General features: G+C 39.0%; 1 protein-coding gene across 1 annotated transcript in view; it reads right to left on the bottom strand.

The window, feature by feature from the left end:
- Positions 1-3,728: 3,728 nt before the first annotated feature.
- The window catches only part of Gabrr3 (gamma-aminobutyric acid type A receptor subunit rho3), a 47,696-nt gene continuing 25,377 nt past the window's right edge, over positions 3,729-26,047 (bottom strand). The window contains exons 5-9 of the mRNA XM_052739812.1: positions 24,902-24,984; positions 23,794-23,934; positions 17,328-17,480; positions 9,649-9,845; positions 3,729-4,028 (exon numbers count right to left, since the gene is read on the bottom strand). Coding sequence (XP_052595772.1) covers positions 3,729-4,028; positions 9,649-9,845; positions 17,328-17,480; positions 23,794-23,934; positions 24,902-24,984 — 874 coding nt within the window. The remainder of the gene's footprint in view (positions 4,029-9,648; positions 9,846-17,327; positions 17,481-23,793; positions 23,935-24,901; positions 24,985-26,047) is intronic.

Here is a 26,047-nt window from a genome sequence, read left to right as displayed (position 1 = left end):
CTTGCCGTATTGTATTTTGTCATGTTTAGTTGCTGTCTTTTGGAGGCCTGTTCTTTTCTAATGGGAGACAGAAGGGGAGCGGATCTGGGGAAGAGTGGAGGTGGTGGTGGGGAGCTGGGAGGAGTGGAGGGAGGGGAAACTGTGGTTGGGTTGTATTGTATGGGAAAAGAATCTGTTTTCAATAAAAAGTAAAAGAAAAATACTGGAATTGAAATTTAACTATTATGATAATAAAACATGGAGAAACCCAAGTATAATTAGACTGAAAAAGAAAAAAGATGCTATTAAAAGAAAACCTCAAATAATATAATTAAAATATTAAATGTCTAGTTTTTGGTAGACATATTTAATCAATTGCTATCTATTTTTTTAAATAGTGAAGCTATACTTTTCTAATTATAACAAAACCATAAACCAGTGTTCAGATATACCATTTCATAGGTTTCCTTGAGTAGTCTTTGTAAACCTGCCCATTTCTATATTTAGGCAAGTTTACAAGCTGGCTAGCTTAAAAAAAATCTTACAAAGCAGCTTATGTTCTGAAATCCTCCCATTTTATCCAGGCTTATCCCTCAGTGAACACTCATGCACAGTCTGTTCAGGATTGTGATCAGTAAATGAGGTGAAAATTGAAATGAGGTAACTATTAAATGTTCTCTGTCACATATATATTTTCCAGATAACCGTGCTTTCATTCTTGAAATAAGAACCTACCCAGAAATCTTGTCTCTCCCTCGTAACAATGAAGCTACCGGGAACAGTTCTGTTTCACAAATGGTGGATTTGATGAGAAGCATACCGACTAACATCCTTGCAGCTCATTCTGAATGGTCTGATAATTCCCTGGTGCAGTAAACTGATTTTATTTCTAAGTGTTAGACATTTATTACTGGAAAATATACTGCCTGTGTTTCTAGATATTAGCAAGAGTTACATTTGATTGGCCAACAGTTGTGCATTAATGGCCCTCAAGAGAACATAGGGAATACGTGGAGTGTGATAGAGGCCTAGTCTTCTAGCCTAGATTGCAAGTGTATCCCATGACGCATCTAATTTAAAACAGTGGAATGAATATGCTCAGGGGAAGCATTTGGCATTGTGAGTGCTGCAATTCAAAGTATGTGAAAAACAGAATTCTCTGAAGAGCCAGATAATTGGATGAAGGAAACAGTGGGGCTGTTTCTGTTTCTACATTATTTTTTTAATCACACATAGAATTTGTCAAAGTCATAAATATAATCCAACTGTTACAACAGTAATTAATAATTATAAATCTTCGATCACCTAGGATAGTAATTTCTACTATATTTCCAAAACATAACCCTATAAAAGTATCCTTATTAAGTCAAGTCTAACAGTTATTAAATACATAATTTAAAAGTTAAATTATCATCTATTTACAATTAAATGGATAGGGTTTAAAATAAATATTGTCTCATTTCTTTGGATACTATCCTAGAAAAAAAAATATCTCTGAGAAGTTTTGAAAGAATTGGAAAAATTGTATTTTTCCATTTTGAAATAATTAAGAAAATAAAATTAAGTTTCTCAGAATTACTAAGTATACCAGAAAATGCATAATATAGAAAGAATTATTTTACTCCTTCATACCCAGGAGGGAGAGATAATTTTTTGAAACCTATGTGGCTCATAAGAGGCAAAAGCAATGTTACTGTCAGTCTTGCAAGAAATTATTTGTTTCTTCAACCGGCAATGAAGAATTCAAACCACTTTGTTTGACTGTGCGATAAAAATAAGAGGCAATGCATTAGAATGACTCCTTTATTTAATTTATTCTCTTAATTCATTTCAGCAATCAAAATAAAAAGGGGAAATTTTCTGATTTCCTGCCAAGGGATTTTCTCTAAAGTGTGCCTTTTAAATCAAATACCCCACACTGAATTGGGTACACTGCCAATCGGCAAGATGAATGCCTTCATGGGAAGATTTTCTACTGCACAACATGTATGTAATGCCCACTTGGCCTGATTTACTTGCTGCAATGAAAATACATCTCACTCAATATCTTTGCTTGGTGTGATGTCCAAACTACCCTCAGTTGTTTATGAGTGGAGAGTCTCTTCATGGATGCTCCTTTCCCTCCGTTGACATCCTCCTGTTCGGACAAGGCTCCCGATTCCATGCTCACAACCACCAAGTTTGCCATTCTTTCATGGCTGTCCATTCAGGAGAGGAAGAAGAGGTCATTTCTTTTTCTCTTTTTTTGGTACCTAACAGTTAATGAAGTGCCTGACACATGTAGGTGGCCAATCAACATTTTATGAAGGAAACTTACACAAGCACTGTGGTGGTCTGAGTGAGAATGTCTTCCATGAACTGGCTCATGTGGCACCGTTTAGGGGAAATTGAGCAAATGTTGGAGGAATTACATCACTGGGGACAGGCTTTGAGAGTGTAAAGATCTGAGCCCTTTTCCAGTTCATTCTGCGTGTGGTTGGAAGATTTAAGCTCCCATCTGGCTCCTTCTATCACTGTGCCTGCTGCTAGCTGTCATGCTTCTCTGCCATCATGGCCTCTTATCCCGCTGGAACTGGAAGAGCAAATACACTCTTTCTCCTAAAAGTTGTTTTGGTCATTATGTGTAGCTGGAGTTATCTCCAGTCCCGCCCCAGGGCCTGCAGTCACTCAGATCCAAATAAACACACAGATGCTTATATTATTTAAATTGTTTGGCCTAATGGCTCAGGCTTCTTGCTATCTAGTTCTTACATCTTAAATTAACCCATTTCTATAAATCTATACCTTGCCACATGGCTCGTGGCTTACCGGTATCTGACATGTTGCTACTCATGGTGGCAGCTGGCAGCGTCTCCTGCCTCAGCCCTCCTGTTCCCAGAATTTTCTTCTCTGCTTGTCACGCCTATACTTCCTGCCTGGCTACTGGCCAATCAGCACTTTATTTATTAACCAATCAGAGCAACACATTCACAGCATAGAGAATATCCCACAGCAATTATGTTACATCACAGCTATAGAAAAGTAACTAATAAAAACATAAATGAAGTTATAAAACCTATACCCCATTTACAAAACACTAAATACTGTTACTGATGACTGGAGGTGAATATAATGTTACAAAAAAAGACTGAGTGAAGCTTAAATATTTTTTTCCATTTTAAACTCAATCATATACGAAGTATAATATATAGAAAATGTGACTGGAGATAAAAGAAGGGAGCTGTTTACAGGACTCTCAGTTGTGTGTGGATGGAACCACGTGAAGATGGACGTTCTCCCTTAGGGCAATGTCACTTGTCACTTGGCAGACACCAAGAAATCAGTTTTCCTTGAATAAATGTCATAGTCCAGCTTTATTCTCTAGTTTTAAAAAAGATCATTTTCATGAAAAGAGAAGGTCAGGATAAAATAGTTACAAAATATTTACTCTTGATGGAAAAGTTCCCTCCATGATACACATGCCTGTGATACTTTATTTATAGAGCCAAATTTCCCCCAGGACTCTGAACATTGCACTAACTGTAAATCAACCAGCTTTTACATGCTCTTTAGGCCAAAAGACATGACTGGCTCTATCCCAGTTTAACTGTCCAACTCATATCCAGGAGGTAAATAACACCATCTGACTCCAATAGAAGTTTACATTAAAAATTCCTCTTCAGGCTGGGCATGGTAGAGCACTTATTTAGCACATGCAAGATCCTAAGTACTGCAAAGAGAAAAAAAATCAGCAAGCAAAAAAGTCCTCTTCATACATATATACCCCAGTAAAACAAATTAAATATTATATAAACGATGGGAAATACAATTCTAGAATAGGTATCAATGGCATGGTTGTTTTCTAGGATGATTCTGCCAACATTTCCTCCCATAGACTTTCTCTTTATCCGAGACAAATCTGTACAGGGGCTCCCTGTGAACTTTGCTCTCATGGAGTCTTCTTCTGAGTGTAGAGAGAATGAAGTCTGGTCCACATCAGTCTCGCTGTCATGGTAGCAGCCATCGAAGGCCATGGCTTGAACTGCATCAATATTGTACGTTCCAGAAATCTGTCAAAAAGACTTTTCTTTAGTGAGTCACAAAAAATGATGTTATGGATAGGAACTACAGAAAATGCAAGTCAGGTATTAAATAGTTTCCATGAACATTAAGCTTGTCTTGCCCATTATTTAAAAAACAGAATTCTAATTTTGCTTCTGGCATCTAACTAAAAGAATCATTTAATAATAAGTGGGAAGCATCGTCTTACAAATTCTGAGGTAGCAAGGAGGTGTATATTTAATTCCATGCGGTATTTAGGCATCACATAATGTTATTCAAGTACAATGTCAATAATTTCTAATACTATCCTGAGCTGATACACAGTTGCCCCAGATATTTGCACTCCTCTTTGTTCTGATAATATGAACAGTCTGTCATGGCTTTGTGAGTTGAGGGTTAATATGATTTTTCACAGCATCAATATAGGCTCCTTGGATTAGCTTTCCAACTTACTTTTCCTCTTTTACGAGAACATAATAATACATAGATCCATGTCTTTTGTTTTAGTTTCTGGTCTCAAACCAGAACAATAGTAACTGTCTACTTAGACTCCAGTTGGAGGTGAGTTAGTGAAAGGGTTTTATTTGCTTTTTAAAATAAAACTGTCCAGGCCTTCCCATTTTTGCCTAAAACTACTTCTAAGTGATGCTAACAAAGTCCAATAAACTAAAATGAAATTGGCTTATTTTTCTGAAGAAGAATTATCAATGATTTCTAGCCTGATTGAATCTGTGCTGATTTTTTTCTTTTGAGTTTTGCTTTGGGAGGTAGTGGCACTCACTAGCATGGAGCAGTGTCTAGGAAGCAGCTGTTAGTAATTGCTTTTGGAGAAAATAAAATCCTTCTTGAACTTTGGGGGAGTTGAAAAATGAGCAAATATGGAAAGGCTACTCTAGACAAAATTATTCAGAATTTAAATTGGAGGATGCAGAGTCAACTCTATCAAAATGTGTATTTGGTTCATTGCAATTTAAAACTACGATATTTTACTGAATTGAAAAGACACAGAGGCTTCTATGCAGTCAGTTAACTAAACCACTGGAGACCCATACATTTGAATTACATTACTTGTTTTTGTTTTAATGACAGGAAATCTCTGTAATAAATTAAATATGGACAAAATAAAGATGCATTGAAGTTAAGACTGAAAGTCTTATAATGTTCAACCAAAAATTTAAGTATATAATAGCTACAATATTGTCAGTGGTTTTTTTTCCTATCCAGAATAACCACTGGGCCATCTCACCTGCTGTCTACTTTTTATCTGAATAAATGCTATCAGCATGTTTAAGAAGACTAATCTTTAAGGAACAGGAGTATTATTTTCTTTCTCCATATTGACAATCTAGAATTACCCAGGTCATTGATCAAAGCTTATAGTCCACAATTTACCAACAAGCTACTATTTTCCCAGGTTTGTAAGTGAGCTGTGTGACAAGAACAGATTTAGAAATGGTCTTTACTTTTTGTCTCTAGACCACAGATCTGACTGTTACAGACTGAGTTCTCTGATGACAGATAATACAAAGTAACTTCCCTTTTCCTTTCTGGGCTAAGTTCAATACTAAGGACAGTTTTAAAAATTATTACCTGTGATCTCAGTTCCTGGTCTTTAGTGGGTGGCTGAGATGTGTGTGTGTGTGTGTGTGTGTGTGTGTGTGTGTGTGTGTGTGTGTGTGTGTGTGAAAAAGCATATGGAAGTCTACTCCTTGTAACCCAAATTAAAAATAGAAAAGAGAGATGAAGGGAGTTACCTTGCATAGCCAGATAATTCTCCTCCTTAGAAGCTGTGGGTTAACTAAACAAATTCCCAGTTTGAGACATGGGATACTTTCATAGGAATTGTTCAGGGAGGCCCCCCAAAGGCCCTCAAACTATACAAGTTATTGTCAACCCTCTTGGTTGTTCACAACAACTAGGGTATAAGATCCTATTGTTGAACACACCACACAAATAGTGAAAGTAAGTTCAAACTGAGCTGTAAACCTCCTGCCTGCTAGTTACCTTTCCAAGTCCTGGAGTGTGCTATTCGGGCTAGCGGGGGAGAAGAGGTTCAAATGTTTTAACCAACTGCAAGTCCTGCAAATCACAAAACCAGCCTGATAGGAAAGATAGACACACCAATACACACCTCCAATAGCGGCATGGCTGTTGGAGTTAACAAATCAACTTCTGTTTGGATTTAAGGCCCATGTATGGTACTATTTTCCTTGTTAATAACCTGGGGAAGTAATAGGCTCAAGAAAGGAAACTTACTACTACTGTTTAATTAAATTAACACAGCATCAAACCGCCTTTTAAATATCCATGTTTACACACATAGGAAAAAGCTACACTTCACCCCAATCAGACAAGTCTCTCCTTGCAGTGACTGTAGACTTAATGGCTCCTCAAGATGCCAAGAATAAGTGATGAGTAAAGGCTCATCCCTGGACAAGACATTCACACTACCTCCTATAAAGGTCAGGAAACACTGTGTAAGAGGGAACAGAAGGTATAGAAGAATGGGGAGATGTGGTGAATGGCTGATAAATGCCACCCTCTAGATTCTGTACTACAAAATCATGAACACAGATGAACTGTGGGTACCTTCACTGGCCACACAACAAACTGCCCCGTCAATCACTAGTCTGGATGAAGGAAGAGCTCATGGAGACCTACGCATTACAGATTAACTACTGGTTATTGATAGATTCTGGAAGAGGGAGAGTAATTGTCTTGAGTTGAGGATCCACTACTGAGCCCACCAAGCTCCAACAGACAGCCTCATATAGACAGCCTTGGTTAAACTGAGAGGGGCTTGGACCCGCCTCAACTGAATGTACCAGGCTCTGCTGACTCCCCATGAGAGATCTTGCCTTGGAGGAGGTGGGAATGGGGAATGGGTTGGAGGGGAAGGCTGGAGGGTGGGAGGAGGAAGGAGGAAGGAGGGAGGAGAGGGGAATCTGTGGTTGGTATGTAAAATGAATAGAAAATTCCTTACTAATAATAAAAAACTAAAATGAATCAGCATGAATTTCAGAACAGGAGAAGCCCTGGTAAAAGCAGTCAGTGTGTATAATGTCCATGTGGAAACTTGTTAAAGAACAAACTTAACTAATAATAAAAACTTTCAGGTGGTATGAATAAGTACATTGTGAGGCAGGTAAGAGCAGGAAGGCATACTTCAGAATCAAAGAAAGAGATGAGTGATCTCAGTCTACTGCAGCGTCTGGTCCTTGGATTAACTACTCACCACGTTAAAACAAAGGAAAACATCTTTCCCTCTGTACACAATCTCCCCCATTTGTCTTTCATGACACATATTGTGCAAACCATTCCTATCCCAGTGTTGGTAAGGACCAGTGGCTTCAACATCATGTCAGAGATCTATATAGAAGCTGAGGTTTTACCTCCATCCTGCCAAGTTAGGCTACGCAAGAACACAGCTAATGCCCTCTAGTGCCACATGCAACTGAAAGCTCATGATGTGCTCACACCTGCATGCACCCCAGGATGCGTGTGTGTATGGCAAAGCCTCAAATAGTCAACAAAAGAAAGATGAGCATGTAGAATAAAATATTCCGTCCCTGTAGGGCTTTGAATCGAAGGCCATAAAGTGAAAGATTGACATTATCCTCAGAGGCCTGAATTGGAAATCAGTTTTTCTGTGTATCATCTGTCAAGTCATTCTATTTCCTCAAGATTCTGCTTCTCCATTTATAAGTCAGAGAAGATTGTTTCTGCACAACTTAAACAGGGGACCTGATGTGAAGTCTCAGTGGAAGATGATATTAAAAATCATGTGAAAGTGAGAAATGCTCTCATTAGAAAAAAATAAAATATCAAACAATGTTCTGAGTATGCACAAATGCTCATATGACAATCTGCAAACCTTGGGGCTGGAGAGGTAGCTTAGCAATGAAAAGCACTTACTGCTCTCGTAGAGGACCTGGGTTGGGTTTCCAGTACTCACATGGCAGGTTCTATAGAATCTGTAACTCCATTTCCAAGGGATTATATGCCCTCTGCTGGCCTCTGTGGACACTGTACACATGTGGTACACAACATACATGCAGGCAAAACATTCATACACACACACACACACACACATACACACACACACACTATCTCTAAAGTCAGTGTGAACATATTTCATTAAAATCATGTGTATGTGCACACAGAGAGATTGCTTCTTGAATGTAGTTTTAGCAAACAAATGGGTGAATCTTATCAGTTAGGATTCAGAGGTGCAATATCTTATATAAGTTTTCATAAGTACAGGAGACTGATGCCCAATTCCTTGGTGAAATAAAGTACCAAAAAAAGCAACCAATACATTTGTTAAGCAATGTCAAAAAAATGATGATCACTTTAAGAGTGCAGAAGATACCCTATTGCTGAGATATTATGGGGAGGAGAACCCCTCTTTTTGTTTTAACACTTTTCTAAGTGACAAGGAAAAAAAGCCGTATCATTATTGGTTGAGAGCAGAGCCTTTGGAGTCATAGACTCAAAAGCTGATCCTGACTGCCCTTTAGCTCTGTGACCTTGGAGGCACTTACTTTACCTCTGTGAAATGAAGGTGAGAAAACATTGACCTCTCAGGGCAACTATGAAAATCAAATCAAATATTTTAGGCATTGGCATAATTCCAATATAAAATGAACACTCAATACATTCTAGCTACCATCACCATCACCACCACCATCACCACCACCACTACCATCATCATCTATTAGAAAGCATGTGGTTTGTACAACAACCCCTTTTTTTAATGGGACAGAGTCAGTGGACCAATGCACACTGAGAAGAATTCTTCATGCACAAAAGCCCCTGGTGAGAGTGAATGAGGATGCTGAAGAGAACAGCCAGCATGGAGCAAATTAAGGTTACACATTACACTGTCACAATCTTGCTCACATGTCCCTTATCAAGGCATTTGGATTTAATGCAAGAGTTTTAAGAACTGTAAGTAGAAGTTTACTAAAGAAGTTAGTCTTTGCCCCTGGGATGATTATTGCTAATTGTCATTTTAACAGAATCTAGAATCACTTGATAGGTGGGCCTCTGGGCCTGTCAGTAGGTGATCAACTTAATTGTATTGTTTGAGGTGCGAAGCCCCTCCCACTGTGGGTGGTACCATTCCCTGGCTAGGACCCCATATTATATAAGCCAGTGGTTCTCAACCTTCCTAATTCTGTGATCCTTTAATACAGTTCTTCATGCTGTGGTGACTCCAATCATAAAATTATTTTCATTGCTACTTCATAACTGTAATTTTGCTACTGTTATGAATCTTAATGTAAATATCTGTGTTTTCTAATGGCCTTAGGTTATCCCTGTGAAAAGGTTGTTCGGGCCCATGGGTCACGCCCCACAGGTCGAGGACCATTGATATAAGGGAAGAAAGGGGCATTAGCTTGCATCGTTCTCTGCTTCTGGCTGGTGGATGCAATATGGCCAGCTGCTTCAAGCCCCCGCTGCCTCGACATTCCCACCATGATGGTCAATGCCCTTGCACTGTGAGCCCAAATAAGTCCTCTTTCCTTGAAGTTGTTTTCATTAGGGTATTTTATCACAGCAACAGGAAAAGAAACCAAGCCAGCCACATTTTGAAAAGAGTTGACACTCAAGGCAAAGCTGTACCTTTCCTCTCCGGTTGAGCTGCTTCCACTCCTCCACTGTGGTGAGGTAATTCACTGCTGCATACTCAATGACTGACAGAAACACAAAGAGGGAACTGACCCACATGTACACGTCCACTGCTTTGACATAGGACACTTGGGGCATGGAGGCGCTCACCCCAGTGACGATCGTGGACATGGTGAGCACCGTGGTGATTCCTGCAGTTCAAGGAGAGGGGGAGACAGACTCAGTGACACAGTCATTCCATGACGGGATCATCAACACATGTCCCTTGAAAACACAATCAATCTGGTGTCCCAGAGCTGGCGTGAACCTCTGCATGATAGCTTTAGACACACACCTAAAGGTTCTCATTGGATTTTTCTTTCCACCACTGTTTCCCACAGAGTCCTTTCCTTTCACCGAAACACACAAAACCCAACATGTTTAGAGCCTGTCCTTCAGTGAGCAACTTCCAATCAAAGGGAGTTCATTTTTTCTCAGTTGACCTTAAGTACTATTGGGACTACTATTCTCCATATTTTTCTTTCATCAAGAATGCTAAAAAAAAAAAAAAGCCACCATTACTTCCTTTGAACTTCCATAAATGAAATGACAGTTCAACTGAAACTTAGAGTGCATGTGTGCTGCTGTTGGAGGCTGTTTCTGAGCAGCTGGTAAATGTCGATCATTACTCCTTCTTTCTCTCCTCCCCTCCATCATTGTTCTCTTCTCTTCCTTCTCCTTTTCTAGAATCTAGAAGCCTCCCCCTTCCTTTTCTTCTTTTCCTTCTGTCTTTTCTTTATTTGTTCTCTTACATGAGCAATACAGAGGAAGAGATCTGAGTGCTGGGAGACAAATGGAGGAAGAAGTGACTCAGATTTTACTAAGACACTACCCATGGGAGCTATTCGATTTCTACCCCAATCTCTCAGAAGAATATTGCTAGACTACTGTCTGGAGAGAAGGTACAATGTTGTAAGTGTCTGAAATGCACACTGGCTGGGGTGGTTTCATTTGTTAACTTTGCACCAGGGAAGTACAAATGAAATCCTTGATGAACCATGGAGTCCCCAACAGCAGGAAGAGCACTGTGATTTACTCTTGCCTGAGAGACACTTTTGCCAAGACGCTTCTATCCTTTCTCCAGGACTATGTGAGGCGCTCCTCCCAGAAAGGCCTATGTCAAACACAATGGCAACTCTATAGAGCCACTCAATTTCAAATGAAGTTTTAGTTTGTATAACAAAGCACATTACAGCTTGGTAGTTTGACAGTTATCATGGGAAAAATCTAGAATCTCATCTTGACACCGACTTGAATTTCTAAACTCTCTATTCTAGCTCTTAAGCAAAGGGACTGTCTCATTCAATCTCAGGTCTCCAGGCAACAACAGTAACAATAAATAAATAATAAACCAATAAATAAAAACAATAACAACAAACAGTCTACATGCAGCTATATGTTGTTTTTGTGCTTTGGCTTCAAAACACACTTGTGACATAAACATGGAGTTGTGAATTTTTTATTAATGCAACACATACATCTGAAATCAAGATTATAGCTCAAAAGTTGTTTGCTTTGAGTCTACTTCCTGCTGCCTTCTAATCAAGATGTAGCCAGTACCATGTCTGCCTGCACGCCATGATGATAATGGACTGAACCTCTGAAATTGTAAATGAGCTCCCTCAGTTAAACATTTTCCTTATAAAAGAAAAAAAAGTTGTTTGCCTCAATCAGATATTTACCTACCAGGCACTTTGGTAAATGTTGGCCATAGATTACAAAAATGAAATATATGCTGAGAACAGCTGAGTGATTGGCCCACAGTTTGTCAGGAACAGGATTCAGATATCTCCCTGTCAGTGTTAAGCCTGTGGTGTTTTTTGTTGTATAACTACTGCCACTCATTTTGGACCTGGAAGGAAATATCTTTTGTTTATAAGATTGCAAATCAATTTCCATATGTGGCAGATCTCTGAGACAAGATGCTACAAAGTACTGGGGGGATATGTGAAAAGGCACGAAGAGGGTGCTTTGTACTTTCAGTGGGCCAGAAATCTTAAAAAGATGTCCTTCTAGGAATGGAGGAAATCCTGAGCTCACATTCTTATACAGTAACTTCCATCATAGCATCAGTAGATCAAAATAAATTAAATGTCTTCTCTTCATTTTATAAGACATGGAGCATAGAACATCAATGTTTTTCAATAGACAGCAGTTTGGATTTAGTGGATAAAATAATGGTTTAGAAAAGTTACAAGTGTGCATGAGTTATGAATATACTCTGGAATCATTGACTATTTGGATTAATAAAAATGAACCACAGTATCTATATTTGCCAGGGAAGAATTAACTATCAATCATTTTCTTTAAAAGGATGCCTAGCCCAACTAATTTACCACTCTTTATTTAAATAACCAGCAGTCCAGATTTTCATTGCATAAAATCAGCAATAATAATAATGATAAAATTAATGAGAGAGTGGGGAGGAAGAATGGTTGGATAGGGGGAGTAAACGGTAAGATAACTGACATAAATTCTTAGAGCAATACAAGTGGAAGTTGGGACTATTAGAGCCACATTAAACACACTTATTATGTCTTGAGCCATCCCTTGGAAATACATTAATCTTGACAAATGGTTTTCCTTGCAGATCCATTAAAGTTAACATCCCAGTAAAGGGGTTTTGAATCACATGAACTGACCATTTATTCAAGGAAAGGTCTTATATTACATTAGAAAATTACATTCCCACCTACTGATATCAGTATGCATAGTTAGAAAAGTATTATGAGAAAATATTTAGTCAGGCCATTTGTCTCAGCCCCCTGAGCCCTCACAGTTTCACCATATTAACTTTTAATCACATGCGTGTGTGAATTAAGGGCTGTCTGGGGAGAATTCTTCATGTTCGTGTTTCATTGACGGGCATGGTAGAGCAGCAGTTCATTAACCACAATGACAGCAGTAGGCAGGCAGTCATCCACTTGGTGGATGTCTGACTTTCTTCACCCCTTCAGTGGATGTGCTATAAACAGTTCTCCTGAGGGAGGGCATGGTCTTCATTGGCCTTCATGTGAGTAAGAACATTTTTCCTATGCCTATAGGCACAATGACAATAAGAAGCATATAAGGGAGAGATATGGATTGGATATGGCAGCACCACTCAGTGGCCAGAAGCAGCAATTTCCACCCATAGGGGTACCAGTGTCCAGTGGTTGTTATTAGAGGTTTCGGTCATCTCTGTGGTAGCTACATAAATTTCTCTTGCATGTGTGCACTCATTTGAGCCATTTTATATGATGGAATGTGAAGTTTACATGGTGTTTTTATAAACCAAAGTACAAAGGCTATTTTGAGGGAAACCCTCAGTTACAGGAATCAAGAGGAGAACTAGGCAATTTCTTGATCAGTTCATTTATTATTTGTGGTACTGTTGATCAAACACAGAGCTTTGCACATGTTATAGTAAGGTCTCTACCACTTCCTATCCTCCTTTTCAATGAAACACCACTTCTATTCAAATGAACAAGGCAAATCAATCACTCCAATTTGAGGATTTGGCAGTGATTTCTTAAACTTGGGCTAATCACCGTACCACATCAAGTGAAAGAACAATGCTGTTCATTGTTAACCATGTGACCCACACTTTCAAGCCCACGCTAGAATGCCACCAAACTTATACATATCATTGTGAACCTCTCAATTTTTATGAAAAATTAATGGTAATATCAATTGTTCTTTTTCTGAGGTTATACAATCAATTGTAGAAATCTTTGGGAGATCTGGAGGTTACTCAGTAAGCTTGTGCTTTTCAAGTAACTAAACCCATGGGTGAAAGACCCGTTCACAGTACAAAATAGACCAGTGGATTTTCATCTAACAGGCAGTTCTAGCTTCCACATTGTGACTAACTTCACAGAGAAACCCTGTCTCTAAAAACAAAAAAAAAATCACTTCCTGAGCTATTTAATAAGATCATACTTGTCATTATTTTCAGTGAAAATTTATTGCAACAGTCTGAAGAAATCAATAAGACCACTTGTCTGAATATAACATCTGGAACTCTGAACTACTAGAAGAAAATATAGGGAAACACTTGAAAACATTGGTACAGGTGATGAATTTTTGGATGACACTCCTGAGGCACAGTAAATAAGAGCAAATTTAGACCAAAGTGGCTAAATCAAATTAAGATGTTCTGCATGGCAAAAGAAACAAACACAATGACCAGACCACCTACATAATGGGAAAATATTTTTCTAACTACCCCATTAGTTTGACAAAAAAATTATATCCAAAGTATAAAGTATACATTCAAAACCTAACAACAAAATAAGCAATCCAATTATTAATGAGCAAGGAATATGAGTATATGCTTTTCAAAAGAAGAAATTCATTGCTGAATGGTGGTAATACATGCCTTTAATCCCACTATTTGGGAGGCAGAGGCAGGTGGATCTCTGAGTTTGAAGCCAGCCTGGTCTACAAAGTGAATTTCAGGACAGCCAGGCTTACACACAGAAACTTTCTCAAACATCTCTCCCCCAAAGAAGAAATTTAAATTTCCAGCAAGTTGCAAAAAAAAAAAAACCAAGTTCAAATTCTTTGTACATATTGGAAATGCAAGTCCAACTACAATTAGTGATCATCTTACCCCAATTACAATGGCCAACAAAGGTATACACACACACACACACACACACACACACACACACACACACACACACACCAAGTTTATGAACAATGGTATTGAAGTTCCTTAAGAGACTAAAAATATATTTACCATATGATCCAGCTACCCCACTTCTGGATATATGTCAGACAGAAACAATATCAGCATGTCTATGAGATAACTGCACACCCATATTAATTACTTCATTGTTCAAAATAGCTGATATCTACAATGCTCAGCCTATGTACATATATCAATAGATGCATGGATGATAGCTATATTTTTCTGTAGTTATAAGGGTAAGTATTAGAATTTAGTTAGAAATTATACTGGTTGAAGCTTCTTTTTGCAGCTAATGGAAGCTATTACAGTAAGCCACAATTGGTCAAAATTAAGAGAACTGACCATGGGTGCCACCCCAACTGATATATCTAAAATACAGCCCTTACCCCTAAGGCCCAGGAAACATCTTGGAAAGGGGGACAGAAAAATTCTAAGAGCCAAAAAAATTGGATATCTGCTGGAGGACTGTGTTTTCTATATAAGACAGGGAATTTACACCTACAAAATCTGAACAGTATGGCTACCCAAGTGAGAACAATGACAACACCACTTGACTTGCCAACATGCATGGGGGAAATCTCCTAGGAGCCCACCCTTAGGTGAAAAACTACAGGTAGTCAGCAACTGCTGAGAGAAGAAGAATTGGTCCTCCATAGGGATGAGTTCCCTAAGTGATTATCCAGTATCAAGTGTCAGCCCTAAAAACACATGAGCAACACTAAATGTCCTCAAGAGGTTGCATTTATGTATCTATGTGTGTATATGTGTAACAATAACAATTATAGGAAAATGACAACAACAGAGATAATAACAGGAGAAGCAGAGTTTGGAGGCAGAGGAAGGGAAACTGGGAGCAGGAGTAGGATGTGGCCAATAAGGGATTAAGGATGATCAAAATATACTATATACGCAATGAAAATGTCACAATGAAATCCCATTTGCTTGGGCAATTAACAAATGCTAATAAAACGAAAAAAGTAGCTACATGGATGAAAATTTCCCACATACAGAATGAAAGACTATTAAGTCATGAAAGTGAGAGCCCATTGTAGCAAGTGGGTGGACGTGGAGGACACTATGTTAAATGAAGTAAGTCAGAACAGAGGGACAAGTTTGGCATATTCCCTCCATGCAGAAGTTATTTTAAAAGTTATGACAATGTATAACACTAATTATAAGAGGGTGGAAAGGGTAAGGAGAGGAGGAGATAGAGAGATGCTAGTAGTGAGTACCCAGACACAAGCAAAGTGGGTTCTAGTGTTCTCTAGCTCAGTAGGGACTGTAGTTTATACTAGCTTACCATATAGTTTATGAATAACTAGGAGCTCAAAGGCACCAAACACAAACTTATGAGGAGGAGGTGGAAATGTGAATTACCTAATTTGGTCCATACACATTACAACCATGTTTTGAAATAGCACACCGTGCCTTGCAGGAACTGCGCAACACTGCATTTAGAAAGGCAAGAAGACAAAGACTGGACTTGAGGGTGGTAGGAAGCAAAAGCCCGGGAACCCAGCAATGCCACGGGAAAGCTGCTATTGGTTGCAGTGAAAGTGGGAGAGGGGTTGCTCTGATTTGGATGCTAATGTACATAAATACACAACATTTTCCTGTCTCTCAGGGATAAATCCAGATACGAGGCGGGATTTCAGAGAGGCTCTGATCATAGAATCTCTGCATTCATACTTCACTTTAGTCTACCAGCTTTCAGAGCTGCCATTATCACCGTATAAATGCATAGCAGTCACCTTGAGAGATACGATTAGAAGTCATGCTAATATGCATTTAGACTGAATGCCTTTCTCAGACTCTCTCGAGGGCTGGCATGTGCCCTCAGACTCTGGTTTGGGTCTATGCTTGCCCATCTTGTCAGGACACAGATGTTCTGATATGAAGGCATAGTCAAAATAATTTAATTTCTCATTCAGATCATATTTTTCCTTGAAGATATTCAAGTCTAAAGTGCTTGCATACTGTGGCTTTTATAGGGGAAAGAGGTGAACAAATTATTAACATTAATAATTTATGCCTTCAAATGATCTTTTGAAGTATGCATAAAATTTGTGAACATTAACTTCAAAAACGATCCTTTCTACGGTGAATTTTATTATAGTTACAATATTGTGAAGCACTTACTGAAATCTTCTCTCAAGATAGAGCTTGACAGGTTAAAAAACACAAAATTGGGGGAAAACAGAAATTGTCCTAAACTAGAAAAGAAGGCAAGTGGCATTAACTCCTGGGTCCTCATTAAGTAACATGGCTTCCAAGTGCTTGGCTTGGCACATCCCACTTTGCAAGGACTCAATGACCACCAAGTGGTTTTGAAATGGTTCCCATAAATCAGGGTGTGTAACAGTAGCATCTAACACGCTGGATGGATTATGTAATCATCCTCGCACGGTGACTTAATGGGTCAGGCTTTGTGTTTCCCCTGAAATCCTACTGCTATTGAATCTCATTGAGTTAAGTTCTAATTTCTCATCAGCACTCATGTTCTCAAATTAAGCATGCTCTGCCCCAGGATTTATTGAGACACCAAAAGTGCAGTGTGAATTACTTTAAGGGTTCTTCCTTCTCTGCTGTAGAACATTTGTCTTACAAAGCCAAATAAACTTGGGTAAGGGATGGGGGTTTCTTTAGTGGCAAAGAAATTTTTTTTTAAGTGAGCTCATTTATTTCTTCATAACCCCACTCTCCTTTCTAACTATCCATCACTCACCTGCTGGTCAGTCAGCAACACCTTCACCCTCAAATGCTCAGTTGCCAAAGAAAGAGTCCAATTACAGCTCGTCCTTGGAGCCAGATAAAGATAAACACTCTCACCTGAACACACAGCCCCAGCCTAACTAATCTACCACTATTTTTACTTCTCCCTGCAGCATCCTCTTTTATTTGCCTCCTTGCCCATCCTTCTATATTATAATTTTACAACAAATGGAAAAACTTTATTTACCCAGGGATACTCTTGCAGGAACAGCTCTCCGGTCAATCCAGAATGAAACCCATGAAAGCATCACCATCAACATGGCTGGGAAATAGGTCTGCAGTACAAAGAAGAAGATATGCCTCCGTAGCACAAAGTTGATGAAAAGCCTGTAGTACCACCCTAGGAGAAAAGGAACAGTTACCATTAGACAGGTTTCTAAGAGACACCATGATTAGCCGCTCGCTGTGCTCTTCAGGGGTCAAACTCTCAGCTATCACAGACCGTGGCATACCCACCTGTGTTTCCTCAACACCAGCCGGTACCTGAGTTTCCATTCTAACACTGTTAGATGGCCTGAACTACAGTCTACTTATTCATCCAAAATGATGCTTAACTCCTATACCCAAGCTTGGGGGGGGGGGCGTTAGTGGTAATTACATATTGTGTGTGGCCTTTAAAGACCCTTTTGCACACTTATGTTGTTTGCAGTGTTTCTACAAGAAGCAAAGGCTTCAGTGCCAATTGATGATTGCATGTCAGAATTCATGTAAATGAAGAACATTTTTATCTGTAAGAAAAGATTTGGAGTAGATCACTGGACCTTAGGTTGGGATCCAGAACACTCACTAAGGGTTCAATCTGCAACAGATTACCAATGGTGATATTTCTTTGTATATTGTTGGAATCATATAAACTCAAGTTGGTGATATTATTTAATCTGATGATAAATACAATTGTTGCCATTTCCATAGCAAAGTGTACAGAATTCTGATTTTTTACATTTACTATAAGGATGTTTACAAGGCAGAAGATTTATATGACCTTAAGAGAAACCAGAAGTTTAAAGCCAAGTTTTCCAACAATCTGTAGGACATCTCTGAGTATTAATCATCATGATGTCTCAGGCTACACTGAATAATTATGTTTTTGGTTTTCTATTCATAATTACTTATTATTTTATTTGATATGCGTGTGGATGTTTTGCTGTATGTATGTATGTGCACTATGTGCATAACTGGTAGCTATGTAGGCCAGAAGAGGACACTAGATCCCCCAGAACTGGAGTTACAGATGGTTGTGAGCTGCCATGCGGGTGATAAGAATTGAACCTGGGTCCTCTGGAAGAGCAGCCTCCAATCTTAACTGCTGAGCCATCTTTCTAGCCCCTTACTCATACATTTTAATGCATAGTAATAACCATGTATCAATCTTTACATTTACTGAAATAAGGTAATAAATAATGAAATGAGTAAAGGCTAAAATATGCTTTATGAATGGTGCATAGACTAATTTTATGTGTCAAATTTTTTGAGATGAAATTATTCAAAACCCAGAGACTATAGGCTAAATTTTAAAACAAGATCACAGGCACTGTAAAGCTAGAGAATTCTTTTATTATTTTTAGTAGTAATTTCTTAGGAGACACAAATAGTAAACCTGTTGGGAGACACAGGTGAATTGGTTTAACATTGAGCACTAGGACAACTACATTGAATTGTGAGGCTCTGCATCCAGCCTCTGATTCTCAGTTAACTGCTTATTATACTTCTCATCTTATTAGATACTAAAATTCTCACTGTTAGCTGACACATATGCCTTGGAACATATATACTTATATACCTGAAGATTACTAACTTCATTAGCAGTGGAAATAAATGATACATCAGGCAGAGTACTCTAAGGTTAGAATAGACACTCCCCTTTGTTCCACTCATTGACCTGGATTTGCACTTGATCTTAGCCAAAAGCTTGCCAAGTGTCACTGTTTGTATCTGTCACTCACTTCACTATGTGTGAAATAGAAAGTTTTGCTTATGCCTGTAGGGTAGAATAATAATATAGCAACCTCTACAGCTTCATATAATTGTTGAAAAATTAAAATAAGGAATAATCACAAAAGTGATTTATAAATAAAGGTAGTATTCGAGTATAGTTACTCCTACAGATGTGTAAAGGGATTGGGTCCAGGAACCTTGGACACTGATGTCTATAGAAATGCAGGTGCTCATTTAAATTCCTTTAGAATTATTTGAATATAACCCATTTATATCTGACCATGTATTTTAAACAATCTCTTTTATTTGTAGTGCGTAATACAATGTAAATGCAATGTAAATAGCTGTTATATTGCATCATTTAGGGAGTTCTGACAACACATAGCTGTATTCATGCTCAGTACAAATATGTTCACCAATATTTTCAACTCACAGTTGGCTGTGTCCATAGATGTGAGAGCAATGGATACAGAGGGTTGATTGTGTCTTTCTGTTTATTATTGAGTTCTTGAAATAAATTTAGATGCCTATTCTTTCAATGAATTATTATTATTTATTATTATTATTATTATTATTATTATTATTTTGCAATGTTAAGGATTAAACCCAGAGCCTTAGAAATATGAGGTAAGTATATATCACTTAACTACACCTCTCTTTATTTAACATTTTTCTAGAGAATTATTATCTGGGATTTGACTGATGGGGCTGGTGCAAGAGATTAACCAGAAGGAAGACCCACCCTGCGGATCAGGAAGGGAAGACCAGGATTGGGTGGACAGTAGGTCAGCAGGGCTCTCTTACCCATTGCAACAGGTCATGCTGCCTTGTAAGAAGATCATCACTTCAGGTAATGTAACAGAGAGTCTGATTTCATCTTTAATATTAAAGTACTGAGAGTTCCCAGGCTCCATTTCTATGTCCCTTTCTACCCCATAAATAACAAACTAAAAACCAAAAACAAATAATAATAATAGTAAACTCCGCAAACACAAAAATAGAACAAAACCACTTTTGGCACCTGGGAAAACTTCAAGCCATCAGTGTCTAATTCACCAAAAGGAACACCCTCGACCTTAGCTCTACCCGAGCCACCATACAACTCCAAGTCAGTTGCTCCTCCCTGTGCTCTCAGCTATTTTCCGACCTGCTAGGCAGTCTGGATTGCTCTTTCTAAGAAGCTCATAATGTGAGTCACAAACTCTTCATACTTTATGTGTGTGGCATCACCCTTTTTAATGTGAACTCCATTTTAGGCATGTGTATGAGAGGCAATCTCCCATTGCCTCCATCAGTAGAAAGAAGCAGAACTAAAGACTGTGAGAAAAGGGCTGGCAGCAATTGAGGTACCATCCAAAGATAGCATTAAAGGCTTCTTTTTTTTTTTTTTTTTTTTTTTTTTTTTTTTTGGTTTTTCGAGGCAGGGTTTCTCTGTGTAGCTTTGCGCCTTTCCTAGAACTCACTTGGTAGCCCAGGCTGGCCTCGAACTCACAGAGATCCGCCTGGCTCTGCCTCCCGAGTGCTGGGATTAAAGGCGTGCGCCACCACCGCCCGGCGAATTAAAGGCTTCTTATGTACCTATAAGTGGTCACCTTTAATCACTTTCTGACACTAAGGCTCCGGATTGTATTAAAAGCATCACAATGAAATGGTGATGATGAGAGTTTCTAACTAATATTGCTCAAGCAGCACTGTCCATACAGTTTGTTAAATGTGTCAGTTAATCTACAAAATCCCAGGAGATAGAGACTATTGTGAAGCTCCATCTTAAAGCTAAAGCAATTGAGGGTTGGATTAAGCAACTCTTCCAAGGTTGTCCTGGTGGTAAGTGATGGAATAGAGTGTGAACTTAGGCAGCTGCCCTTGTACTTTAGTTTGATAACAAATAATTTTCCGGTGCATTCCACACAGGTAGGAGTCTTCCCTTTGTTAATTCAAGGTATTTCCTTTGTAAGTTCAAGGTGAGTTAGAAGAGCATGGGAATGGATGAGGGACAGAGAAACCCTCTCCTACTTGTTGATGTTGCTGGGTGGCCATGGGTTTGTGCAGAGGCAATGGGAGTGGTGAAAGCATTGTAAGAAAAGTAAGACTCTGTGGTTCAGCTACAAATGGAAAGTAAGTCTCTACACCTCCCTCCAATTCCAGCTTTTACCCTGGGAGTCAGATGCATGATTTATTTTATTTATTATTTTTCTTGTATAGTAATTCAAGGATGGTGGTTATAGTTGGTAGTTGTGATGACAGGAGTAAAGAAAAAACATTTATAGTCATTTTGATAAAGCTAAAATGTTTAAATGGGAGGGCACCACACTTAAAATTGAAGGATAACATGAGGCAGAGCTGCTACCTACTCATGAACTGAAATCAGTTTCTAAGGTCATCTTTCTGAAGCTTGGGAACTAGTTAAATCTGGGTGCAACTATTAACTTGATATTTGAACATAGCTTTCAAAATGCTGTGTTCTTGCATTTTTCTACTCTTAGAACTCATTTTATTCCTTCTCGTTAAAAATGTGCATGTTTTAACAAAATTATAACTGAAATAAAATTGAAACTCTTCCCAATCTCTATCCACTTCTTAGAATTTTAAAACAGACTGGCACATAAAAACATACCCACATGTGTATAAATTATTTCCCCAGTAACAAATATGAGCTTTTGTTAAAGATTCTTCTATTAGTTACTTTTAAATTTAAAACAAACTACATCATGCTGTACAAAACTGGACATCTGAAATTAATTCGGTCTTAGTCCATTTTTCATAGAAACGAACGTTCTATTTCTTAAAAGTATAATCAAACTGGAATGCTAAGGCTTCATAGCTCGTTTAAAAAATACTTAAAAGCATCTCTGTGAACAGATTTTCAGTGATGTTTTGTCTGATTTTTGACAGACCCTAAAACATGGAGAGCTGCCCGGGTGATAAATGGTAGTAGAGTGAATGGAATGATTTAGAGGTAGAGTTAGAAACTGGAAGACTTACCCTCTACTTTTACTTCAAATTTGGTTGAATTTCTACCAAATATATTCCTGGATATTTAAGCTTCAAAATCCTGTGTTTCCTATGTATCCCATTATGATAACATTTAAAAGACAGATTATAGACATAATTTATCATGTATCAAAGTTATTTTAACACAGAAATAATGAAGAAAAATTGAAACTCATATATATCATTGTCTACCATGTACATTCATTTATTTAAATACTAATTTAATTGAACTGAGGACTAAAGATATTAAATTCCTGACATCACATATGAAAAAGGAGCCAAAGAAGCAAAAAACTGAGTCACAACAGCTTGTCTGCTTGAAGTGTGTTTAGTACTCCAAGGGCTCTTTGAACTTTTGAAACTCTTTTTGAATTTTCCACCACGTATTCATCTATTCAACAATTTCATTCTGAGACTCTTCTATGTGCCAGGGATATATAAGTGATCAAGGAACACAAATGTGTGTTATTTGCATATCAGAAAATGCAAGGAACATGATTACAATTAATAGCATCATGTGTTGAATGTCAAAGAACACAAGCCAACAGTGAAATGCAAGCAAGTGAGACAGACATTTATTTCTCCTGATCCAAACAGCTAGAGACACATTGGTCCCTGGGTTGCAATTAGTCTCTTTGAGATTTAAATTTTGGTTGTACTCTTAAGACACAGACTTTTACAAAGATAACTCAGTATCTGCTCCTCAAGCTCCAAGGCTGAGCATGTGGGAAGGATTCTAGCCAGGGCAACTCCAACCTGGAAGGCCAGCTGCACCCACACCTTGTAGCCTGAACCCAGCTCCTTGAACCACAAATGATATTTTATCTCCCTAGAATGACAGAGAGTACTTGTCACTAGCCTGATGGTGGATAATGGCTGTGGGGGTGTGATATTGTGGAAGAGATCAGAAAGAGGCTGCTCCTAACTTTAGTTAACAGCCAGATCAGTTTTTAAAACTCCTGGGATAAATGCTACCAAATCAGAAATCTATAAGTCATGGTGAAGAGTATATACTGTACTTCTGATTTTAAACAGATTTTCTCTTTAGGGCAACAGTGCACCTTGTTAACTCAATTGTATCAGTTGATTTTTACTGAGCATCTAACATATGTCAGGCATATTCTAGGATCTGGGAAGAAATGGTTAGCAAGGCAGATAGAGTTCCTGACCTCTTTCCAAAGAGAGACTTAGACAATAGACAATGAGGCGTCTTCTTCAGTTGGAAGTACATGCTGTGAAGACAGGAAATAGTGAGGAAAGAGGCCTAGTTTCAAAGGGCTAACTAGGATATCACCATTTGGGAAGATATTTCACAAAGTGATGACTAAAGCAGGCAATTGGTCATGAGATATTGGGGCAGGGGCAGAGCAAAGCCACATAGGAGAAATGAGATGAGAGTGTCTGAGAGCAAGTGAGGGGGAAGTCGAGGACCATATGATAGAGGAGCAGGGGTTGGTGGGAGGTCAGAGCAGCACGCAGGGTGTAGATCATTGAGAAGCTTGCCTTGGTTCTAAGTGTGATGGGAAAACACTAAAGGGTTTTGAGCAGTGATTTCCGTGTTGCGAAGATCGTTCTGGAAGTTCTACTAAGCATAGAGTGGAGGGGCCAGGAACGGAATCGAGGCATCTTGTTGGAAGGGTTTGCACAAGCGGGAGAGAAAGATGTTTACATCACAGGCAGTGGGCGCTCAGCAGTGGCCACGGAACTGTCTGAGTGCAGCGCCGTACCTGTGCTGCTGTAGAAGGCCAAGCCACTGGATGCGCTGAACTCCTCAATGAAAAACTGAGAAAGGGCGATGTGCTCCTCCGTGTTCAAGGACTTGTTGCCGTGTTTCCAGTAGAGCATTAGGTCCTCTTCATTGTAGGCGTCTACAGAAATACAGACGGTTCCTGTCTTAGAGGTTAGGTGAGGTCTGTAGCCGTGTTTGAGCAGCTCTGAACCCCCAGTCTCTGGTTCAATGGCATCCAGGTGCTATGTATCCAAAGATATTTTCCAAGGGACCAAACAAACCTGCACTTCAAAAAGGAAACAAACCCAACACCAGCCCCACATCCATCTCTAAAATCCAGAGACTGAGGACTGTCAGGATGGAAGTGTTTCTCCCTCTGTGATGCTTACAGTTCTCCAGTGTACCTATCTGTGTGCATTCTCATACGAAATTAAGCCAGGCCTCAGGGTAAGTAAGGCCAGAGCACCGCCTCACATGGGCCGAGTCCATACCTTTAAATTTCTTTAATGTACCTCTCTTGGATGAAATTCTTAAGTGAATCTTATGATTTTTTTTTCTTGGCTTATAAAACGTTTGTAATAGGTGTGTACAAAGGAACAGATGTGTAGGCGGTATGCATCAGTTTCGGTCAACATTTAAGCTGTCTTATCAAAAATAAATATTGAGTAACAGTAATTGGCAGGGAGCTGGAACAGAGACCCTATACCGAAGTCGGTGCTCTAAGCTGGGTTCCTGTGGGGAGCTTGGGCATGTTTAATAGAGGATTGGGGCTTGTCCAGATTTAGGATTCCAGGACCTTCCACATGTGGAAAATCGGTGCTAACGTTAGGAAGCCGCCTTTTTATTGCTATTGTGAAAAACACAGAATATTTAATTACCAAAGCATTTTCCCCTGAATCTTCTCATTTGAAAGACAATCTGTCATCATCATCACTAGAAAAAAGAGAGGTGAAAAGGAACACAATATAACTGGAAAATACGGTAAGATGGAAAAATATGGTACGATGTTTAAATGATTGCTAAACCCATGCTTATTTCCCTGCGAGTGTGTGAGGGTGTGTTCAGACGATGATGCAGGCTTGTTTTACCCAGGCAGAAAGACTTACAGCTTTCCAGCTCCAGAGAACAGTTCTGAGTGTCCAGAGGAAACCTGCTGAAGTCCATAAAGCACATGGCCGAAACGGTTATCCTGTAACGGAGTAAGAAAGAGAACTGCGATCATTTCTCCATATGGCCCAACTAGCATGCAGCAACAAAGCTTCTCATTGGTTGCTTGCTTTGTGTGCCTTTCAAGGATAATGAAAAGCAGGCCTGCCTGTCTTCTGTCCAAATAACAAGAAAGCAAACTCAGAAGGACCGGGATTGCTCAAGACAGACATTGATGAGTGAATTCTTGCACTTGCTCCTGATTTCCCCATTTCCTGCTAAGCTCCTTTTGCATTTTCTGGCACTGATTTTTTTTTTTTTCTTCAGAAAAATACTTCAAAGTCAGATGCTTTCTGTGGATTTAAACTTGTTCTGCTCTCTAGAAGATGCAAAATTTAGTAGTCTCCAGTAAAAAAGAGTTGGGGTGGTGACGATACAAATCTATAGGTAAAGGTTTCCTTCACAAAGCACTAGGAAATTTTCCTTCTGGTACTGAGGCAAAGCCGGAAACATGTTCAGCAATAGATCTACATGCATAACATATGATTCAGGAACTATTAAGGCAAAGGCTTGCGTATTGATGAGGCTTATTTTTTTTCTTAAAATTTCATATTCTCCTGGATTCTCCTGGCTTCAGGCAGAAGCTGCCATCCTATGATCGTGCGTCAAAGTGAGAGCTGTGGTAGCCACAAGAGCAGATGAGAGGTTCCTAAAAGGCCCTGAGCAAGTCTGCAAAACAAAGGCAACAGATGCTCCTGCCCGGTGCCCCTGAGTTACTCAGAAGAGTAGAATCATTTTATCTTCTGTGACCTGAATTTTATTGTCAGTAGTCAAAGCATCAGTAATAGAGTTGTGTGGATGCTCTTATGTGCAAAACACACACTTAGTCTGGTGTGTTCCTAGTACATTAAAGGAAGTGTTTCCTGAGCTCTTTATACCACTTTGCTTCATAGTATACATGAAGAAAGGAATGGCTGAAGAGGATTTTGGCTAGGTGGCCTCAGAACCCAACCTGATATCAGGAGACCTGGATCTGTGCCTGAACTGGTTCTTTTGTTGAAGAGCTGTGCTCACAACAATTTTGAGTCCTCTTGAGTATGGGCATC

This window comes from Peromyscus californicus, unplaced genomic scaffold, assembly GCF_007827085.1.
Source record: "Peromyscus californicus insignis strain IS unplaced genomic scaffold, ASM782708v3 Scaffold_16__1_contigs__length_79575227, whole genome shotgun sequence".
NCBI classification, from domain to species: Eukaryota; Metazoa; Chordata; class Mammalia; order Rodentia; family Cricetidae; genus Peromyscus; species Peromyscus californicus.
The sequence above is the reverse complement of the archived record's forward strand: the minus strand, read 5'-3'. Positions and strand labels throughout refer to the sequence as shown.